We start from the raw sequence: 22,366 nt of genomic DNA, 5'->3' as shown, positions 1-22,366 counted from the left end.
AGAGAGGATGGGCCGCCGACAAACAGACAGAAAGACAGACAGACAGACAGACAGACAGACAGACAGACAGACAGACAGACAAACAGGCAGATAATTAAATGCACACACACACGCGCGCGAAACGAAAACACAGACCAGACAAACAGACAGACATAAAGTTAAGGTGACTCAAATCCTGTCTCACCCCATCACCTCAAACGGTTCCTGTCCTTCTGTCTAAAGCTGAGGACACTTCATGGTGGCAGTGAGTCACCTCGTGTCTCCCCATTCCCTTGACATTTAACAGTCAGGACACGACACTCAGACACACTCTCTGAACAGTGTCTAGGTATGTTTCAGGTTGACACAGTTGCATTCATTAAGTGTCTGGTTAAGGTATATTAACATGTCAATATTACGTTGGTCTCTGCAGGGTACGAGTGGAGAGTTTGCAAGAGAGAGTAATATACGTAGATCCTTTCTTGGGTGCTTCATTTTACAACACAAACTATGATTAAAGAGAAAGAAAGTGTAATCTAAAGCTACCGTTTGATTGTGGAGGAAAGCAGAAGTTTTTTGCTGGTATTATAATGTGCCGTGCATTTGGTGGAGGTGAAAGCACAGTGTGAGAAGGCAGAGGAATGACATGCATCAGCTGCCCTCTATAACTTACATTCCGTTCAGTGAGGGATGCTCTGTGGTCGAGTTTTAAGCTTCGTGGTCGAGTTTTAAGCCAAGCCATACATACTTCTGTGTTAGAGTATACTAGGGAGTTTTCTTGTGGCTGATTCTGCTTTTTTCTCTTGCTGTTGCATTTCGAGACATCTCTATAAATTAAAGGGGTAATCCGTTTGCAATTATTCTTTTCACTTTAGGGAGAGTAAAAGTCAAATAAACTTTTTTCCGTTTTTTTTTTTCTTATGTTTTAAAGCTTTTGTATCCCTTAGCCAGTCTCCCTTATCGGCAAAAAGAAACGGTAAAAGTCAAAGAGCCAGGGAGTGTGAGTCAGTCTCGTTAAAAGCCCCTCCAGAGGTCAGCATGGCTCGCCCCCTCCCTGCAACAAAGGAAACCTGACGTCCCATCTACACCTGCTGCGCCCTGTGACCCTGTACTTGCGGCGCTGAAGACCACCATATTCTGTGACGCAGCCTCTTAACTTCCCTTTATTTATCACGCCTTCCTAATCCCTTTGCTCTTATGGATGAGGGTCCAATGCATATTATAAAAAAAAATTCCCCCTTTCTTATCATAATGTTTGATGCTAAGAAAAGCTCGTCTGTGATTATTGTTAAAAGGGGAACGTAGAAAAGTGACCTCGATTGAACAAAACCTCAGTATTTTCCGTCAGTTTAATCGCTAGTTTAATTGCTTTATGACCCCGTAATTACTCAAAATTACCCCCAACAACTTTCGTACCCGGTTTTCAGAATTGCGGCCAAGCAGTGATAATGGGGCGGGCTCGGGGCTCCGGCTTGTTCATTGTAAGGAGCGGCGGGGACCAGAGAGGCTAAGAGCGGGGACAGCAGGGTGAGGCGGGGCAGGGGCCATGTCTGAGGGAGAATTACGCGCTCCTCAGGGTCAAGGCCACTCGGGAGTTGAGAAAAACAGTCGTCTTTAATTTTCTTTGCTGTCGCAGTTTCTTTTTTACCATGATTTCTCTCTCTCTCTCTCTCTCTCTCTCTCTCTCTCTCTCTCTCTCTCTCTCTCTCTCTCTCTCTCTCTCTCTCTCTCTCTCTCTCTCTCTCTCTCTCTCTCTCTCTCTCTCTCTCTCTCTCTCTCTCTCTCTCTCTCGTGCGTGGGCCGGCCAGAAGTGATGGTACTTGCCGTGGAAACAGAGCCTCATTTATGTGTTGTGTTTGGCTATTTGTTCGTTCGGTGAAACAATGAGTGACTAATGGAAGTGTGTGTGTGTGCGTGTACGAGTATGTTTTGTATGTCTGTGTGTGTGGTTGTAAGTGCGTGTGTTTGTGGAAACTCTATAACCATCTAGCCGCTGTCCACTTTCTTCCACTAGTTTCCTCTCTCCTCCACCTCTATCTCTCCAGGCCCCCCAATAGAATAGTCACAACTTCCCAGTACGCCGCCGCTGAGTTCTGGGAAGTATTTGCATACCTTAATGAGACCGTGTCCTAATGAAGCAAGGAGGGTGCATGCGACACGACACACACACACACACACACACACACACACACACACACACACACACACACACACACACACACACACACACACACACACACACACACACACACACACACACACACACACACACACACACACACACACACACACACACACACACACACACACACACACTGGCTTCCCACTCACTGCGATATTGGTTCACTTCTTAACATGCATATGCAGACTCGTTGTTGATAGCCATGTAAAAATTATTCCACTTCATTGCCTCACCATGCAGCCACGCGCTCCCTCCCACCCACTTGCACATCCTGTCCTGTAACTCAGTGGGCGACTACAGCGCGTCGGAGAAATGAAAGGTGGCAGCTCTGACGTCACGGCCCAGTATTGTTCCGGAACAAGAGATGTTGCTTCTACGCGCTCCAGCTTGGCCACGCTAGGAGAAGGAATATTACGGCGGCATTTGAGATATAAATTAGTAACCTTTTCTTCTTTTTTTTTTATTCTATGAGTCATAAGAACATAAGAACATAATAAAATAAGGGAAGCTGCAAGAAGCCGTCAGATCTACAGGTGGCAGTTCCAGTACGAAATATATCTACAGACTTCCACTTATCATCTTCAGTTCTTCATTCATCGACATATGAGTAATAACTTCGCATTTTTATTCATATATACATGTGAGTGTGTGTTTGGGTGTGTGGGTGTCTTTTTTTGTGTGTGTGTGTGTGTGTGTGTGTGTGTGTGTGTGTGTGTGTGTGTGTGTGTGTGTGTGTGTGTGTGTGTGTGTGTGTGTGTGTGTGTGTGTGTGTGTGTGTGTGTGTGTGTGTGTGTCACCTGAACTCATCATCCCGCGTGGTCCTATGATGAAAATAGTTCACTGTGGTGGCGGGCAATTAAAAGTTTAAAGTTCATATGCAATATGAACACAAAGCCGGACATACATTAAGGCAACATTACCTTTGTGTCCGCCAGGGGGAGTGTTCGGGGCCATGCAGGCTCTGGCCACAGCCTTCCTCAGCCCCGCCGTCGATCACTGGTGCCAAGTGCCTCACCTCCACAACTGGACCACGCAGCAGGTGTGGAACTTCTCTCTACCCAGGTAAACAATTAATTTAACTTTTTTTCTTTTAATGTTACCCTTCTGTAAGAGAAGACTCCATTAAGATGGGAATGTCAGAATACCTTGAAACCTTAAATTACTTGCTGCCTCTCTCTCTCTCTCTCTCTCTCTCTCTCTCTCTCTCTCTCTCTCTCTCTCTCTCTCTCTCTCTCTCTCTCTCTCTCTCTCTCTCTCTCATTGGATGTTTCCGCATGTTATCCAGCGCCTGGCTGTTTTCTCTCTCTCCCTCCAGGACGAAGGTGGGAGGCGAGACGCACCACTCCCAGTGTGAGATGTATGTGCGGAACTACAGCCTGATGGAAGGCGTGCCCTGGGAGGAGCGGCTCCTTCACCTGCCTGAAGGAGAGCAGGATGAATCTACCCTCCCCACCCAGCCTTGCGATACCTGGGAGTTCGACACGTCTTCCTTCCAGTCCACTCTGATCTCTGAGGTGGGTGGTGAGTGGCGGGTGTGTGGAAAAGAGGGAGAGGGAGGGAGGAAGAGAGAGTGATGAAGGAAGGGAGGAAGCTATACCAAAACTCTGGATACCTAAAGTGACGAATCATAAGCACACGCTCTGATGTGGTGGCGGTGTTGGGAGCAGGATGGAAAGCAGTGTTGTAGGAAGGGAAGAGCGCAGAGTATTAACACTTTTCACGGCCGCTGCTACATTCTTTCCTTCCTTTGCAAGCATCTCCACCATATATTTAAGCTCTGTAGTTTCGGAAGACTAGATTTGCTTTTTAAAACCCTCTTTTTTTCTTAATAGCCGATCAGTTGGGTTTTTATGCGGTGTTATTTTCTCAATAGCGGCGCATAATTCTAGCTAAAATAGGCCTAGGATCATAGCTCTCACTGAAAACTCTGATAGCATTCACTAAAACAAGTCAGAAGTAATTCAGATAAGAAATGTTTGATAAAAGATTTTTGAGAATATAGTCCACCGTCACGGGTCATATAATTGGCGTGTAGTTTGAGGGACCATAGGAGCTTCAGAATCTTTAGCACCATTACATCATGTTCCTCTACTGGCGGCATATGAGAAACATCCGCCTTATTTTGCGGTGCTTCGTTCCGTTCTGGAAGGAAGTTTGTTAATGCCAGCGTCTCAAAGTTTCGTGAAGTCTCGATAGAATATTGTTGTTTAAAGATGCTAATTTCCTAAAATTTTGCACAACGCTATAACGTTTAGGGAGAGAGAGAGAGAGAGAGAGAGAGAGAGAGAGAGAGAGAGAGAGAGAGAGAGAGAGAGAGAGAGAGAGAGTCTGCAACTACAGCACCTCAGTGAGTACCTTAAGGGAAACAAAGAGAGAGATAAGGGACAATGGAGAGAGAGAGAGAGAGAGAGAGAGAGAGAGAGAGAGAGAGAGAGAGAGAGAGAGAGAGAGAGAGAGAGAGAGAGAGAGACCCTCTTCAGCCACGTCCTCTCTGGTCTCTACTCTCCGCCGTTCCTTTAAAAAAAAAAAAAAAAAATTGCGAATTCTGAAACAGGCAGTGAAATTCATTCGGGCTCTTGTCCACGCCTCGGTGCCACCCTCACTGCCCCTGACAACACCCAATGCAGCGCGAAATTTTGGCCGTTCAGAGAGAAAGAGAGAGAGAGAGAGAGAGAGAGAGAGAGAGAGAGAGAGAGAGAGAGAGAGAGAGAGAGAGAGAGAGAGTCACTCAATCAGTCAGTCAGTCAATCAGTCAGTCATTCAGTCAGTCAATCAATCAGTCCGTCAGTCAGTTAGTCGGTCAATCAGCCAATCCGTCAGCCAGTTATTCAGTCAATGAGTTAGTCAACCGGTCCGTCCATTCGTCTGTCCGTTATCTATTCAATTTATCTATTCAGTCAGTCAGGCACTCAGTCAGCCACACACTCACTCACTCATCCAGTTTCGGTAAGATAACAGGTTAAGTACTTGTAGTCTCGTATTGGTGAACACAGCGGTCCCTTTATGCACCCATTGTGGTTTCTCAGTTCAGTGATTAAACCAAAGTTACGTGATTGCTGTTTTCCTTACTAATGTTCCCGCACTAATGAGTCGCCAGCGGTAATTGACTTCGGGTTCCCAGCTGCCGCGGTAATGGGAGCCGTGCAGGCGAGGAGTGCTGTGGGCTAGTGATTAGGGAGGGTACAGAACGAAGCTCGGCTACACTGCGTTTCCCTATGGACACTTGCCCGTGACAGAATCCAGTCCTTGTTTTCATTATATTCTGGCATTTTACTGTGTCCTTATTTTGTTTTCTTCTTATTTTCCTTCTCAGACACTTTTTTCTGTCCTGAAAATTTGTGCTCTGACATGTTTTCCTCTTCTTAAAAAAAATGTATGATAATTTGTCCTTTCATGAAATCAGCTTTGGACATTTTCCCCTCTAGACATTTTGCTTCCCTGATATATATTTTTTTTCTAGGTAACCTATTCCTATCCAGACATATTTCCCCTTTAGACATTTTCCTCCCTCTCCGCTGACATTTTTCAGCCATGTCGTATTCCCCTCCAGGCATGTTCCTCCATTCACACTTTCCCCTTTGACAGAATTCCACTCTAGAAAATATCCAGTAAGAGAAAATGTCTAGAAAAGAGTAAAACCACGGAAAGAACATGTCCGAGAGAGAGAGAGAGAGAGAGAGAGAGAGAGAGAGAGAGAGAGAGAGAGAGAGAGAGAGAGAGAGAGAGAGAGAGAGAGAATTCCTAAGGAGATACGAAGCTATTCTGCAGGTGCATTTTATTTATAGTCTGTAATGTTCTACACTGCGTGGCGTGACGTTATAATTACCACTAGTGATATAACGACCAATTATCACAGGAAGAGTAATGACGATGATTCATCACCTTTGTATATCCTATGGCTATTACGTGTTCTGTGAAGTATTCCACACGCTACTGCAGTCTCGATGTCACCTTTGTAATACCAACTTAATTACCCGTGAATAGTTAATGGCCGGTTGTGTCGCTATGATGTCAATGCCCTACTTGGATTGCTATAACATATGCAGGACTTACGTGTGTGTTATTATCCATGTGTTTGTTTAATCATACCAGCGGCTTATGTGCAATGTTATGACGTATTCAATAACTACGCGCGCTATTACTCGTGTGTTTGTTTAATCATAGCAACGGCGTATTTTGAATGCTATGAGATATTTAAGAAATACCTGTGTTGTTACTCGGCTTCTTTGCGGTATTAAAGGACACTAGGGGAATGTTCTTGTGTCACTACAGCTTTAGGATGCCGAGAAGATAGTTAACACGGCTTTACTTGAGGTAGTTCAGCTTGAGTTAGTTTGTAAAAACGGAACTTGGGTGGCTGACCTTCATGTGACCTCTCTTTAGTTTGCTCTGACCTTTGCGTGGGAGTTGGATGCTTAAAAAAATAATGCATTTATAACAGTGAAAAAAGATGTGTCGAAATCCACGGAAAAAAAGAAAAAGAAAAGAATCAACTGACGCAGAGATTATCTAAAGAACATAAAAAAAGTTAACATACACATAAATTGCATAGTGAGAGTCGGAGCAAAAATAAGAAACCAACACGACGGAAGTCATAGTCAAGGCATACCCCAGACAAACGAGCAAAAAAAAAAAAAAAACAAAAGGAAAACTATTAGACGCCAGTAGGCTTACACGTGGCAGATCCTGTACAAATCCTACCTTTCATCTGTATCCCTCTATCTGCATCTCTATGGAACTGACGCCTTCAGAGGGCCTTTCTTCTTTTTCTTTCTTTTTTTTTTTTTTTTTTTGTTGCTCTCCTCTTTTATAAAAAAAATCCATAAATTCATCTAATCTTTTTAAAGGTCCTTAGTAATTCGACAATGAAAACTGATTATTGAGTCTATTCTAGTAATTTACCACTCTATTTGAAAACTAATTCCATCCACTCTCTCTCTCTCTCTCTCTCTCTCTCTCTCTCTCTCTCTCTCTCTCTCTCTCTCTCTCTCTCTCTCTCTCTCTCTCTCTCTCTATCTATCTATCTATCTATGTATCTATCTGTCTATATATCTATCTATATGTCTATCTATCTACCTGTCTATCTATTTATCTATCTATCTATCTATCTATCTATCTATCCATCTACTTGCCAATTTATCTATCTATCCCGCTCTTTTAATCTAACTTCACCGAGTTTGAACAAGACGCACTGATGGACTGGCGTGGTGTTGTCATTGTTGCAGTGGGAGCTGGTGTGTGGGAGGGAACACCTACGCTCCCTCAGCCAGAGCATCTTCATGGTCGGCTACTTCTTCGGGGCGCCTCTCGGAGGATACTTCAGTGACAGGTAATTCTTTTTTCCCCCACCACTACACTGCACACTTTATTCTGCCTCTCTCGCTCTCTCTCTCTTTATGTCTCTTTGTCTCTCTCTGCTTCTCTGTTTCTCTCTGTCTCTCTGCTTCTCTGTTTCTCTCTGTCTCTCTGCTTCTCTGTTTCTCTCTGTCTCTGCTTCTCTGTTTCTCTTTGTCTCTCTGCTTCTCTGTTTCTCTCTGTCTCTCTGCTTCTCTGTTTCTCTGTCTCTGCTTCTCAGTTTTTCTGTCTCTCTCCTCTGCTTCTCTCTGTCTCTCTTACACTCACACAAATTCACTGACAAAACAAACAGTTAAAAATACACATGAAAATAGAAAGAAACTTTATTAATTTCACTCCTCTTTTACCGTGTAAAGGAGGCTGGTTAAAATCACAAAAAGAAATAAAATAAATAAATAAATAAATAAATAAATAAATATATATATATATATATATATATATATATATATATATATATATATATATATATATATATATATATATATATATATATATATATATATATATATATACATATAGGAAACACACTCTTAATTGCAGCTCTCTCCTTCTTCCCCCAAAAAAACTTCAATAGAAAAGTTCTAAACGGTTTGTTTCACTTAGTTCCGGCCGGTGTCTTGATGCTCCTCCCTTCAAACAGTTAAAGTCGTGGAAAGGAGGGGAAACACAGAAACAGATCGCGTTCCAGAGTTTTACCAGCGCAAGGGACGAAGGTGTAAAGATGCTAGCTAACTCTTGCGTCGTACCTTCATGCAACTCCTTCTTATCTTCATTCCACGGCCTTTTGACAGACATCCTCAGAGCCTTGAACGTTATGTGATATGCTTGTTAAGTGATACGCCTGACACACCTACGCCACAAAGGAACGACAAGCATGCGGTGAGAGTTGTGCGTGTCGCCCACCTTTTGAACAGACGCTTCACTCGCCACCATTCTGTCTTTGCACATCAAGAAAGATCTCACTTATAAAATTTCACCTGATAATAACTTCCCAAACTTTAAATAACCTAATAACACTTATTAGGGGTGGAATTTCCATGGGAGAAATCTTGTAAGTTCAATGTTCGTAGGAAAAACTTACCTAGGCGGAAGTAACATTTTAGGGAGAAGGGAGAGAAGAATGGACCACGTCATTAGGTTTGTTGCTCACTCACTCATCCATTAGCCGAGGCCTTCACGGCGTAATTGGTCAGTGTTCCCGCTGGCTGGCCGCCGCGCATAAATTTGAGACACGATACCAAAAAGATTTGCATGATATTGTTAATTTTGCATTGGCGTTCGTGTGTGTGTGTGTGTGTGTGTGTGTGTGTGTGTGTGTGTGTGAGAGAGAGAGAGAGAGAGAGAGAGAGAGAGAGAGAGAGAGAGAGAGAGAGAGAGAGAGAGAGAGAGAGAGAGAGAGAGAGAGAGAGAGAGAGAGAGAGAGAGAGAGAGAGAATTAATCCCGCTCCTGAAATGTGCATTTTCCATTTGGGGAGAGGCTCTTCTATTTTAAAGTCTAAAAAGACCAAACAGTAAACTTTTAAAATATGATTTATTCTTTTCGCGATTCAATCAATGGAGTTTTTTTTTTCGTGATTAGTGTTTTCTTAAATAATTTAAGGAACGTTATTAGAGGATCAGCTTCTTAAATGTTCCACCCCTTAACTTACAGATTCCTCATACCACTTATCAATACAATGAATTACTTACTTCCTTATTTATTTTCTAATTTATTCACTGACTAACGCATGACTAATTAACTGACTGACTGACTCATTTCCCAGACCACTCACCCACTCACACACCTACTTATACTCCCACTCATTTCCAGAACAATCGCACACACCCACTTACACAATCACACACACACACACACACACACACACACACACACACACACACACACACACACACACACACACACACACACACACACACACACACACACACACATCTGGCCATCCACCGACACCCACCAGGTAACTAGATGTCGCTTAATTAGTGGAGCCTTACCAATTTGCACTGCAGGTTCGGGCGGAAGAGGCTGATGAGCGGGGCGCTATGGGCATTTATCGTGGTCTCCGTGCTGGGCTCCGTGGCGCCCTCTTACCCGCTCTTCCTCGTGTGCCGCCTCGTCATGGCCTTCACTGGCACCATTGTCTACCAGGCTTCCTACATACTGGGTAATTAAGTGTTTTAGTTGCTATTGTTTTTGTTTTCAGTCTTTTCCGCAGAGAGACTGGAAATTTTTAGGATTTTCTTTTAGTTTTTTCATCCTGCATAATAGGTAAGAACATAAGAAAATAAGTAATTATTTTTTTCCAGTGTTTTCCATACAAGGACTTTATTTATTTATTTTTTTTTTCAATTCTTTCATCCCACAAGAACATCAGAAAATAAGGGAAGCTGCAAAAAAAGCCGTCTGGTTAATACGTGGCAATCTCTGTACGAAATACTTAATTGTTTTCACGTATCATTTTCATTCATAAATATGTCTAAGTTTCTTTCAAAAACTCTCTGAACCTCTGGAATGGTAGAGACCCAGAATACTGGTAGAAAGATGGGAAATATACAAGAAACACTGTCCTGGTTAGGGGACAGAAGCCTGAGACAGACAAAAAGCCTATACGGATTTTTTTACATCTCATGGAGTCTGACAAAGGGCGAGACAACTGGAAGGAAAAAATCAAAGAAAAACTGGCCTACCGAGTGAATGAGGAGTGAGAAAGATCTTTGTCCTTTAGTGGAATAATAGCAGCAATGGCGCCTTTAATGCGAGAGGCTTATAGATAATTAATGACCATGAAAGTATCTTCTCACTGCTACATGGTTGAGGAGAGACTGAGGGACCTAATGACGTATATAATGACGTGTATAATGAAAGCAAGACTGGAGTATGTATGCAATTTTCTCTTCTCAATGAAACAGATAAAGAACCAATGAGGACTTAGGAAGAATGACGACAAAAAGACTGTACCAAGCTTTACAGGAGCGTCCCATGAATAGAGAGTGCAGTAGTTAAAGCTGCCTGGAAAATGAGGAAAGAAAGAGCGGGAGCAGAGTTTAAAATGTCTGAATGAATTAGAGGACTGGAGGAAAAAAGCCTTAGATCAGAGAAGAGGACAGACAAGACGACGTGCATATAAAGAAGGGAAGCAGCAATGGAATGTTGAAATGTTGGGAAATTCAACCTTTTTCGACGCTTAAGAGGGGAAGGTTGGTGGTCAGTGGGTTTCATCAGGGTCAAATCTGCTTCCATTCAGTTTGTCTCATCCACTTCACGTAATTCAAGACACAAGACTTCAATGAAGCGTCTCTTTCTGTGTTTTAACCATCGTCCTTCCAACTCATTGTCCTATACTCGCTTTTCACCCGTCTGAATGCTTAGTCCTCAATACAAGTAACCTCAAGCCTCCTCCTCTACATCTGTTCATCTCCCTCCCTCTCTCTCTCTCTCTCTCTCTCTCTCTCTCTCTCTCTCTCTCTCTCTCTCTCTCTCTCTCTCTCTCTCTCTCTCTCTCTCTCTCTCTCTCTCTCTGCTAACCTTTCAGCTTCTCTTTTGGACTTTTATTTTCTTGGCCTTTTATTCTTAAATCTTTCCTCATGAACAATCTCTCTCTCTCTCTCTCTCTCTCTCTCTCTCTCTCTCTCTCTCTCTCTCTCTCTCTCTCTCTCTCTCTCTCTCTCTCTCTCTCTCTCTCTCTCTCTCTCTCTCTCTCTCTCTCTCTCTCTCTCTCTCTCTCTCTCTCTCTCATTTGAAAGTCAAGCGCGGGAAGGACACGTAGCGGAGAGGAGAGAGAATTGTAAACACTTTGTTGTTTCCAAATATTGGCATTGACTTTCATGCAGTCTTCTTTTTGTTTCATGAAAGGAAAGATTTTTTTCTGTTCCAAATACTGATTGATTAACACCATCTGTCTATCAGTTATGGTATTTCGGTGTGGCATTTGATGATGTTCAATTTTTTCATCAAAGTTCGACATTGAATATTCTCTTGGATTTGTTTTAGTACGATCCTTCTACAGTAGATGTCATCCTCGTCCACCTTGACCTTCCCCTCAGTCTTCCCTGATTCCCACCGTTTGCCCTCTGCGTCTCACCAACCTTTCACATTCTCTCCTCATCTATTTTCCCTTCACCTTGTCTTTTCGTCCCCCGCCCTCTGAAGCCTCAACCTCCTCGCCTCTCTGGGAAGCTTCACTCCTTGCTTCCCTCCATTATTCCCAGCTGGCTCTCACCCACTGCCTCTGAACCCGGTGCCTCTGGACAGTATCGTCTTTACATTCCCCTTCCCTTGCTCGTGCTCGATCCCTCTCTTTCTTTCCCTGACATAACCTTTTCTGCCTCTTCTTTGTCTTCCCCTCACCTCTTTTTCCTCGTCCCCCTTTGCCCTCACCGCCGTCCTCACGCCTTCCTTCATGCTGGCAGCGGTGGAAGCGAGCAGCATGCGGCACCGAGGAGTGGTGGGCATCATGTTCTCTGTGCCCTTTGCCCTCGGTAACATGCTGCTGCCAGGCGTCGCCTATCTAGTGAGGGATTGGCGTCACCTCCACCTAGCGATCTCCGTGCCCGTGATCCTCCTTATCTCTAACACTATGTGAGTATGTGTCTGTCTCCTGTGGCGGGTAGAAGTATTGTAAAAGTGGAATATTTTGTAAATTATTTGCGTAGTGAAGGTTAAAATGTATGTATGTATAGTCACACACACACACACACACACACACACACACACACACACACACACACACACACACACACACACACACACACACACACACACACACACACACACACACACACACACACACACACACACACACACACACACACACACACACACACACACACACACAACTAAAGAGCGAACCCACCAAAAAATCCGCCAGTTTTAATTCGAGCAAGGGAGAGGAGAGGGACTGTGCTCTTGTTAAAGATTGTCACTTAAGGGCGAGGTGAGAGAGGTGATGAGATGAGTGAGTCTTGTTTACACGTGTTGTGAGGGTTGATGGCCCCTCCCTGCCTTTAGAGACTACAGCGTGAGATGCGTACGTCACACTGGGGAGGACAAGCCGTGCATGACAACACTATCAGGCTGGGAAAGGGAGAGAGAGAGAGAGAGAGAGAGAGAGAGAGAGAGAGAGAGAGAGAGAGAGAGAGAGAGAGAGATTTTAATTAAACTTTTATGCATTGTTTTTCATGTCAAAGTCTCCTAAATATGTCCTTAAGCTATGATAGACAAAATTAATCAAATCTTTCGTTTTTTCTCTCTTTCTGTCTTTGCACTTTTTTCCACAGTGCTTTGAATGTTGCCAAAGGATGACTATACCAGTAAAATGGCTAACAGGATGGTATTGGAACATCTTGATTCATCGCTACTCATTTAGAAAGGAATGGAAAAGTTCACCTTATGATTCATAGTAAAGGAAAATTTTACACTATTAATTCTGAAATAGGTTATCTTAGAGTTATTAAGTGAAGAGGGTGAATAAAATATGAAATCCTGAGAAAGTTCAATAGACGCAAGGTTGATGTTTTTTCCCTTAGGATTTCTTTTCGTATGAGGATTGGATATCACTGTTTTCTTCCTTCTCCTATTCAAAAGTAAGTAAATAACCGGATATTAGACTTTCTGTAACATGAGACTAAAAGAACGTAAGAACATAAGGGAAGCTGCAAGAAGCCAATATGCTTACCCGTGGCAGTCCCTGCGTAAAACAATCACATCCATACCCACCTCTCATCCCTGTCCATAAACTAATCTAACACTTAAAGCTCTCTGTTGACTAAACGCTAAAATCGTAATTACCAAGTCTGTTCCAGCCATTTACACTCCATTATAATCTGGCAACAGTAATCCCAGTTAAAAAGCGTTTGTGGAGAAAGTGCCTGAGTGCGTGCAATGGTGCCAGTTAAAGGGAGGAGGAAGAGAAGGCGTGAGAGCTCTGGTTTAAAGGATGAAAAGCGATGAAGCTGAGACAGGTTTAGGCAGGCTAACTTAGGCTGAGACTAGCTGAGGGAGGCTGACGTAAGTTAGCATAAACTGACGTAGGCTGAGGCAGGCTGACGTAAACTGACGTAGGCTGAGGAAGGCTGACGTGGGGTGAGGAAGACTGAAATAGGCTGAGGAAAACTGAGGTAGACTGAGGCTGAACCACTTGGCAAAATAAACGTGGCCGGCCAGAATCGTCCCAATATGGAGAAATGAACATGATTTGTTGGCCTGTGTGTTGTGGAGCCGGTGCAGTGCGCCGTGTTTTATGCCTCGCTGCCGTGCCATTGTTTACTGAGGCAGTGTCATGATGTATTGTTATGCAGGAGGCTTTAGCGCTCGCTCGGGTATGTATTATTCCCGCTATTATGAGAGCGGACCGGAATATCCCAGGCTGGGCGCATGCTGGCTTTCCCTTGGCCGCCTCTAAAGCAAACAGAGGATGAGTGGAGCCCTTTAGCGGGGAAAGTGATGACGTAACTACCGGGACAGACACAGAGACGGACTGAGGAGCATACACACACACACACACACACACACACACACACACAGAGAGAGAGAGAGAGAGAGAGAGAGAGAGAGAGAGAGAGAGAGAGAGAGAGAGAGAGAGAGAGAGAGAGAGAGAGAGAGAGAGAGAGAGAGAGAGAGAGAGAGAGAGAGAGAGAGAGAGAGAGAGAGAGAGAGAGAGAGAGAGAGAGAGAGAGAGAGAGAGAGAGAGAGAGAGAGAGAGAGAGAAACACATCAACAAGCAGACATTCTAACTAAAGCATATATATACGTACGTACATACAAAAACGACAGCACTCACGCACTACCTATGCCTTCCTGTGTTTGTCCAGTATCCTGCCGGAGTCCCCGCGGTGGCTGCTGCAGAACGGGCGGTGGTCAGAGGCGGAGAGGGTGCTACAGAAAGCGGCGAGGTGGAACAGTAGCAAGACTTTTGACTCCGCGTGGCTCCTCTCCGCCCTCACGCAGATGAAGGCCCAGGTAAGAGAGAGAGAGAGAGAGAGAGAGAGAGAGAGAGAGAGAGAGAGAGAGAGAGAGAGAAGGAAGCAGAATCCTCTTAACGCCTGGGCACACATCGTCACTAATGCAGTAATCCCGGTGAGAGGAGGTGAGAGGCGAGAGGACTCTTTTCTTCCCCCGTAAGGCATGATATCTTGCACTTCAACTTTTTTGTTTCCTCGTCATTTTTCACTTCTTATCTCGAGGTAATCATAAAATTTGCCCCACATTTTTTTTTTTTTTTTTGCTCCTCTTCCGTATATTTCTCACCATTTCTCATCTCACGTACGTTTCTTTTTTTTTTATCCCACTTAACACAGTATTCCTTCATTTGTAGACTATTATGGATTATGTTCCCTCAATTAGCCCTTATCTCTCAATCTCACGCTCTTCCTCCTCCTCTTCCTCCTCCTCCTCTTCCTCTTCCTCCCTCTTCCCTTTCTCCTCCTTCTCCTCTTCAAAGCCTCACAAACCTATTCACCTCCAAATTCATTGTCGAGGGAAAGATTTTTATGGTTTCCCCTTGAATTGCCTGCACGTGAAATATTTGTCGATTCAAGAAGTTTTGTGCCGTCAAAGGCCAAAGGGAGACAGCAGGCGGAGCTGTAAGGACGCGGTGGTTTTGTGTGTGTGTGTGTGTGTGTGTGTGTGTGTGTGTGTGTGTGTGTGTGTGTGTGTGTGTGTGTGTGTTTGACAGTCACGCACACACGTTTTGTTTTCGCCCCAGTAGTGTCATCAATCGTTCCCCAAAACAAGTAAATATTGGAGGGAAAAACACGAAGATTGAATTAAAATATTATTTACGCCTGATATTTTATTCATCGAGGCAAAAATAGCGTGTTCAGTAGATAATGACTCAATGTATAACACGGGGAAAGGACGAACGTTCTGTGCTTCATTCATCTCTCTCTCTCTCTCTCTCTCTCTCTCTCTCTCTCTCTCTCTCTCTCTCTCTCTCTCTCTCTCTCTCTCTCTCTCTCTCTCTCTCTCTCTCTCTCTCTCTCTCTCTCTCTCTCTCTCTCTCTCTCTCTCTCTCTCTCTCTCTCTCTCTCTCTCTCTCTCTCTCTCTCTCTCTCTCTCTCTCTCTCTCTCTCTCTCTCTCTACGGAATCGCTCTCTCCTGTCTCTAGATGTTTTTCCTTCCACCTCGTTTTTCATTCACTTCAGTATATTTCTTTTTCTAACTACTTTCCCTCCTACCCTTCGTGTCTCTAATCTTCCTCTCAGGTCCTGCATTTCTTTTATAACCCTTCGTAACTTTTGGTCAGCTATGGTTTGCAATTTTCAGAACTGGACGGGTCGCAAGAATTAACTACATTTTTGTAATGATCACGAGGGGTTGAATGACTGAGTTTTGGTGCAGTGACAGTGACGTCATATGGCGCCGTCATGTGAGTAGTAGAGAGGAAAATAAAAACACAAAAAAAAGATTACAAGAGAGCAGTTGACCCACACAAGGCAGCTCCTGGAATTTGTGTAGCCGTGGGAAGGAAAATATTCATGATTTTCGCAAAGAAGGACGAGCGATACAAAGGAAAAACTGAGAAACACAGCTTCTATTGCAGGGACGTCGAATGTCCTGAACCTGAGGCATTTCCCTGAGCGGGGCTGAGTTAGAGAAGGATGGCAGGATGATGGGAAGGATTGCACCCAGGATCGGATGCAATGGAAGGGCTGGGATAGGGACTGTTGGAATGTGGATTTTGTGGGTAGGACAGACGTTCTCGGTCTCTCACCTACCGCATTTTTTTCATACGTAAACTGAGTCAAAAAATGCTGGTTGTGGTTCTCTTCTAGGTGGTAAAGAGGCGATGAGATGAGCTGGTATTGGTAAGGAAAGTGAGGAGAGTGTTGGACGCATCATTACAAAGCCTTACAACCTTCATTACTCATTCGAGACCAAACGGTCCCGTGTCCACACAAAGGCAGCACAACTAGGGATATGAACACGTCTCATCCTAAAACATACTTAGAAAGGAACACGAATCTATGTAACTTGCATCAAGAGTTGGGAAATGGAAGTTAAAATAAGGGAGGCTTTAGTTAAAGAGAGTGGATTTAGTGGAAAGGGACTGCAGTTAAAATAAAGGAGCTTAGAATTAGAAGCTGGTTAGAAGCGTGACTCATCCACACATTAGTGGCATCTGCTTTATAAGTTGGGAAAAAGGGAATTAAGAGGAAAGAGGTTACGTAGAATTAAAGATATTAGATTTGAAAAGAAAGAGCTTGAAGTTGAAGTCAAAGAGATTAGAGTCAGAGAGTAGTGGTCAGAAGTATTACTCCTTCAAACACTAGCAGCACTGAGCTTCATAAGTAAACGAGTAGAGTACAAAAATGGATAACAATTTTATAACGCGAACCTTTCATCTATATTCTCTCAATAAAATCCTTATCTAAGCCTAACGAGTTTAAAAATAAAACTGGAACATCTTTAGTACTAAAAAAATACAAATTATATCACATTACGAGTACAAGGAAAGAAGAGAGAATAGCTATCTTCCTACTTTACCACTTTAGTCAGTCCTTGGTGGCTTCAGGTTTCTACCCTCCCCAAGGTCAGTCTGCACAAGTCCCATTGGAGCAGGGAAAGTAAATGAATGCTGCAATTAGGGGATGAAAGGAATTAATGAGAGAGAGAGAGAGAGAGAGAGAGAGAGAGAGAGAGAGAGAGAGAGAGAGAGAGAGAGAGAGAGAGAGAGAGAGAGAGAGAGAAGGTGGATAGGTAGGTAGAGTGAACATAGGCTGTGAGTTCCTCCCTTGAATACTACAGACGACGAGGAGACGCCAGCATCCCTGAATAGGCGGCGGGGTCACGGGGGAGAGGCAGGGCAGGGGAACCAGGCCTTGCTTTATTTCTTAATCTGTTCTCGTTCGTCCCTTAAACTCCCCCTTGAACCATTTGCTTTTTTTCTCTCTCACAGCTTTATTCTTTAGCTTCACGGCACAGTCTTTCTCTCCCTTAACTCTTCTAAACCCTATTTTTCCTTTTAGGCTTTCTTGTATCTTTATTTTACGATCTCCTTCTCTCAGTTTCTTTATGACAGTATCTTTCCCTCTTAGCTTCTCTATTTAGCTTGATTACGTTATCTCCCTTTTCTAAACTTCTCTAAACGCCTTCCTGAATTTTTCTCTTTCGCTTTATTACAAAATTTCTCCCTTCTCTTAACTTTCTCAAAAACATTCCTTTCTTATCTTCCCTCCTTAGCTCTCCTGCAGTCTTTAACTTTTCTGTTTACCTTTAATCTTCCATGTAACTTTACACTATTTACCTTTTACCGTGGCTTTAGACTCACCCTTTTAGCATTATTGCCAACGTGACTGTCTTTGCATGCACCAGCCAGTCCAAGCTTCAACTACCACGTGCAATTAGAACATTCGCAACGTGTAATAACCTCCTGGGCCTTGCTTGCAATATCACCTGCTTCCACGGTTCCTGCTGCCTGCCACTCTCGGGGCGGACAGGTGGAGAGGGGCAGGGGAAAGAGGAGGGAAAGAGGAGGGAGTTGTGGCGGTGGTAGCGAGGCTGGGGAGAAGGGGAAGACCGTTATCAGTGCCTCCTCGTCTCCTCGAAGGGAAGTTCCAATCGTGTGGTGCAGGCGGGCTATCAGAAATCAATAATGCCGTGCACATATACTCACTCATTCCTTCTCCCTCCCGGCGCCTTGAGGTGGTTGAAGTCGGAATATAGAAAGAGGGCGAGCAGCGAGGTTGCAAGTGATGTGTTGGTGGTGATGGTAGTGAGGTAGTAGTAGTAGAAGTAGTATTGTAGGTAGTAATAGTAGTGTTGGTGATGGTGGTAGTAATAGTGGTGTAGAAACAGAAATAAGGCCAATTTCTAAGGAGAAAAAAAGACGTGACAAAGGGTTAAATAGAAAGACAAACAAAACGATAAAGGAAAAATAAAGAGAAAAGAAATAAATCATCTAATTGACTAATAGAAACACAAAGAGCTGCAAAATAAAAGAAAAGACGAGAAGACTTTAGGAACAATGATAGCACGTTAATCATCTTGAAGGAGGGATGAGAAGAGGAAAGAAAAGAGAAGGAAGAAAAGAAAAACAAGAACAAATCAATGAGGTAAATTTGTTAAACACAGATAAGAAAGGAACTAAAGAGAAATGAAAGAAAACTAGACAGAAAGAGACAAGCTTTATCATCATCACCATTATTATGTCCATCAGTGCTATCATCGTACGCAATTTTATCTATCTATCTATCAGTCTTGTAGTACTCTCACTCACACTCATCTATGCGACACTCATACTGACACTCAAGCAACCTCTCCCTCGTGTAGTACTTGCTCACTCTCCTCCTCCTCCTCCTCCTCCTCCTCCTCCTCCTCCTCCTCCTCCTCCTCCTCCTCCTCCTCCTCCTCCTCCTCCTCCTCCTCCTCCCCCCCCCCAGGCCGAGCATCGGGAGTGTAGCCAGGAGAACCCAGTGGGCGGGTCTTCGCTGCGGGACATGTGGAGCAGTCTGCTGGTGTTCGTGAGGACGCCCGTGTTAAGGAAGATCTCCCTCATCCTGTACTTTGTGTGGATCACCTGCTGCACTGTGTATTACGGCCTCTCCCTCAGCTCATCCAACTTCAAGTAGGTCAACACACACACACACACACACACACACACACACACACACACGCTCCACTTAGTTATCTGTAAAAAAATTTTCATTTCCTGGATGTTAGTTTACCAAGAGTTGGCATATAATTTGTAAGTAATTACCAAAGGAGATTCCATATTTGGCTTTTACTGTGGACGAGAGAGAGAGAGAGAGAGAGAGAGAGAGAGAGAGAGAGAGAGAGAGAGAGAGAGAGAGAGAGACTGTGTGTGTGTGTGTGTGTGTGTGTGTGTGTGTGTGTGTGTGTGTGTGTGTGTGTGTGTGTGTGTGTATTTGTATGTGTGTGTGTGTGTGTGTGTGTGTGTGTGTGTGTGTGTGTGTGTGTGTGTGTGTGTGTGTGTGTGTGTGTGTGTGTGTGTGAGTGTGCGCGCGCGCGCTTCACAACGGTCGCCCTCTGCCCCTGCAGCGTGGACCCTTTCCTGTATATGTTCCTGGGGGGCGTGATGGAGCTGCCTTCCTACACACTGACGGTGCCTTTCGTCGCTCACTTCGGCAGGAAGAAGGTTCTCATTGTCTTGATGGTGACCTGCGGCATCACCGTGCTGAGCGCCCCATTCCTGCCTTTAGGTGAGACCCTTGCAGTTCATTCCTATAGGGAGTGAAAGGAAATTAGTTTAATGGAGGATATTGGAACATGATATTGTGTTAGTATTTAGTTTTCTTAAACGTTAAATGTGTTATGTCTACCGTAAACAGGAAGTTACTGAATTTTTCAAAAGTTTTTATCAATCTGCTGATAGTTTAACAACGAGTCTACATCATAAATAGGAAAAAAAACATGAGAACCCTACTGATCATCGGTGTGGCCTTTGAAAATAACCCTGATGTGAGAGGAAAGCTTTTAAAAATACGTATCACAGTTCCATTTATTAACTCTACTGAATTTCTCCATCTCTGTGTCCATCTCACCATCTCTGTCTTCTTCTCACCAGCTCTCTGTGTTCCTCTCACCAGCTTTCTGCGTTCCTCTCACCAGGTTTCTGTCTTCCTCTCACCTGCTCTCTGTGTTCCTCTTACCAGGTCTCTGTGTTCCTCTAACCAGATCTGTGTCCCTCTCACCAGCTCTGTCTCCCTCTCACCAGCTCTCTGTGTTCCTCTCATCAGCTTTCTGTGCTCCTCTCACCAGCTCTCTGTGTTCCTCTCACCAGCTTTCTGTGTTCCTCTCACCAGCTCTCTGTGTTCCTCTCATCAGTTTTCTGTGTTCCTCTCACCAGCTCTCTGTGTTCCTCTCACCAGCTCTCTGTGTTCCTCTCACCAGCTCGTGAAGGGTGGAGCTTCCTGACGGTTGTGATGGTGAGCAAGTTCAGCATCACGTCGGCGTACCAAGTGGTGTACCTGTACTCGAGCGAGCTGTTCCCCACCACGTTGCGCACGCGAGGGGTGGGCGTCAGCTCCATGGTGGGCAGGCTGGGAGCGATCCTGTCCCCTTTTATCAACGACGTCTTGGTGAGCAGGGAGTGTGTGGGAGTGTGTGGGAGTGTGTGGGTATCAAAGGAGAAGAGCTTATTTATCATGTAATTTCTCGCCTCACATATCACTCACCTCTGTCTCTCTCTCTCTCTCTCTCTCTCTCTCTCTCTCTCTCTCTCTCTCTCTCTCTCTCTCTCTCTCTCTCTGGTGACACAACATAAAGCCACCCTACTGTTGGCACCCCACAGGGCAGCCACCACTGGGCCATCCCCACCACCATCTTCGGAGGCCTGTCCTTAGCCGCCTCCTTCATGATCTGCCTGTTGCCGGAGACCTGCGGACGTGCGCTTCCCAACACAGTAGACGACATAGAAAACGGCGCCGCTGCCACCCCGAGGTAAGGCCGCGACCTTTATGGACACAGCGCTACTTCGAGGCGGAACATTGGACGTGTTGTTGGCATAATCTTCATGATAAATATGATGTTGTTGTCGTTGTTGTTGTTGTTGTTGTTGTGATCATATTATCAGTAACATATAAGTCAAGGCTTAGGTTGCCTTAAAAACACGCGTCTCGATGTGCGCAGCGTGGTGGTTGTCTCCGAGGAGGAGATCCAAGAGGCCGCCGAGCCAAAGGAGGACGAGGCGATCCTCAGCACATCGGCGCTGTGAGAGCCACGCCACCACTGCGCGTCGTGGCGCTGTTACCTTCAGTCATTTCCACGCTGTGATTCCCGAGTGATTCCTTACAGTTCATAGTGTAATAGCTAAACCATAGGTACAGTATTGTATTACCGATAAGATGGTGTTTTCCGCTTCGCGGGTCAGCACACCTGCATGAACACATGTAGTATATTTTGTAATTGTTACTATTCTGTCTGTTGGCAGCCCACCACCAGTCTGCCTGCGATCTGGACAAAAGGTTCCAGTGCTTCACTCAGGCTTCGTTATTTTCAGAGTTTTGACAACGCGGTCATTCAATATTATCATGTTTCTGGTTCATCCCAAATCTTCCAACTTCACGCTTTGATGTTTCAACAGAACATCTGTGTCATGGTTGTTTTGATTGCAACGAAGCCGTGATTTTCGTAAGATATTGTTACTTCGCGCGCGCACACACACGCACGCACACACACACACACACACACACACACACACACACACACACACACACACACACACACACACAGTAGTGGTGTCATTAGTTACAAGCACAAGAAGCAATCCCCAATGACCCTAAAAATGCCATGACAATAGGACAATCTTGGCATCATTCTTCCTCCCCTTCCCGTTCCTCCTTCCATCCCTCCCACCCGGACAACTCAGGCTACTTAAAGAATTCAGTGCTTTATGCTGAAACGCATTTTCTACTCAGTAAAAGAGTTTAGATGTATATTTTTCTTTCATCCTGCGCTGTGACGATAGATTTAAGATACAATTTTTTCCTCAATAAAGAAAAATCTGTGAATTTGTTTATGCTGTGATTTTTCCTGTGGTCTTTATGTGGTGATCGCGTTGTAGTGGTGGTGGTGGTGGTGGTGGTGGTGGTGTCGATAATACTAATGGTAGTGGTGAAGAGCACTGCCGGGGTGGTGATGGTGATGGCGTAATAGAGGTGGTGAGGATGATGCTGGAGAGAGAGAGAGAGAGAGAGAGAGAGAGAGAGAGAGAGAGAGAGAGAGAGAGAGAGAGAGAGAATGTGTGTGTGTGTAACAAATGCTTCTAACTACTACCGAGTTACCACACCACAAGACGCGCTATCAGTGCCATCCTTCCAAACAGTGATAGTAATAAAGAGAAGTACTAACTTATTAATATAATTCTGCGACCCCGTGTTTTTTACTTCCAAAGA

The 22,366-nt window shown here is 44.4% G+C and overlaps 1 protein-coding gene across 4 annotated transcripts in view; it reads left to right on the top strand.

Annotated features, from left to right (window-relative positions):
* LOC135100666 (organic cation transporter protein-like) overlaps positions 1-21,982 on the top strand; it is a 72,471-nt gene extending 50,489 nt beyond the window's left edge. For all 4 annotated transcript variants that reach the window (XM_064003795.1, XM_064003798.1, XM_064003797.1 and 1 more), the window contains 11 exons: positions 3,097-3,223; positions 3,477-3,675; positions 7,387-7,490; positions 9,524-9,678; positions 11,924-12,092; positions 14,324-14,471; positions 18,893-19,077; positions 19,512-19,672; positions 20,364-20,551; positions 20,764-20,912; positions 21,102-21,982. In XM_064003795.1, the coding sequence (XP_063859865.1) occupies positions 3,097-3,223; positions 3,477-3,675; positions 7,387-7,490; positions 9,524-9,678; positions 11,924-12,092; positions 14,324-14,471; positions 18,893-19,077; positions 19,512-19,672; positions 20,364-20,551; positions 20,764-20,912; positions 21,102-21,186 (1,670 nt within the window). In that variant the 3' untranslated portion in view covers positions 21,187-21,982. The remainder of the gene's footprint in view (positions 1-3,096; positions 3,224-3,476; positions 3,676-7,386; positions 7,491-9,523; positions 9,679-11,923; positions 12,093-14,323; positions 14,472-18,892; positions 19,078-19,511; positions 19,673-20,363; positions 20,552-20,763; positions 20,913-21,101) is intronic.
* Positions 21,983-22,366: the final 384 nt, after the last annotated feature.

This window comes from Scylla paramamosain, chromosome 5, assembly GCF_035594125.1.
Source record: "Scylla paramamosain isolate STU-SP2022 chromosome 5, ASM3559412v1, whole genome shotgun sequence".
NCBI lineage: Eukaryota > Metazoa > Arthropoda > Malacostraca > Decapoda > Portunidae > Scylla > Scylla paramamosain.
This window is presented reverse-complemented; position numbering and strand designations above follow the sequence as displayed.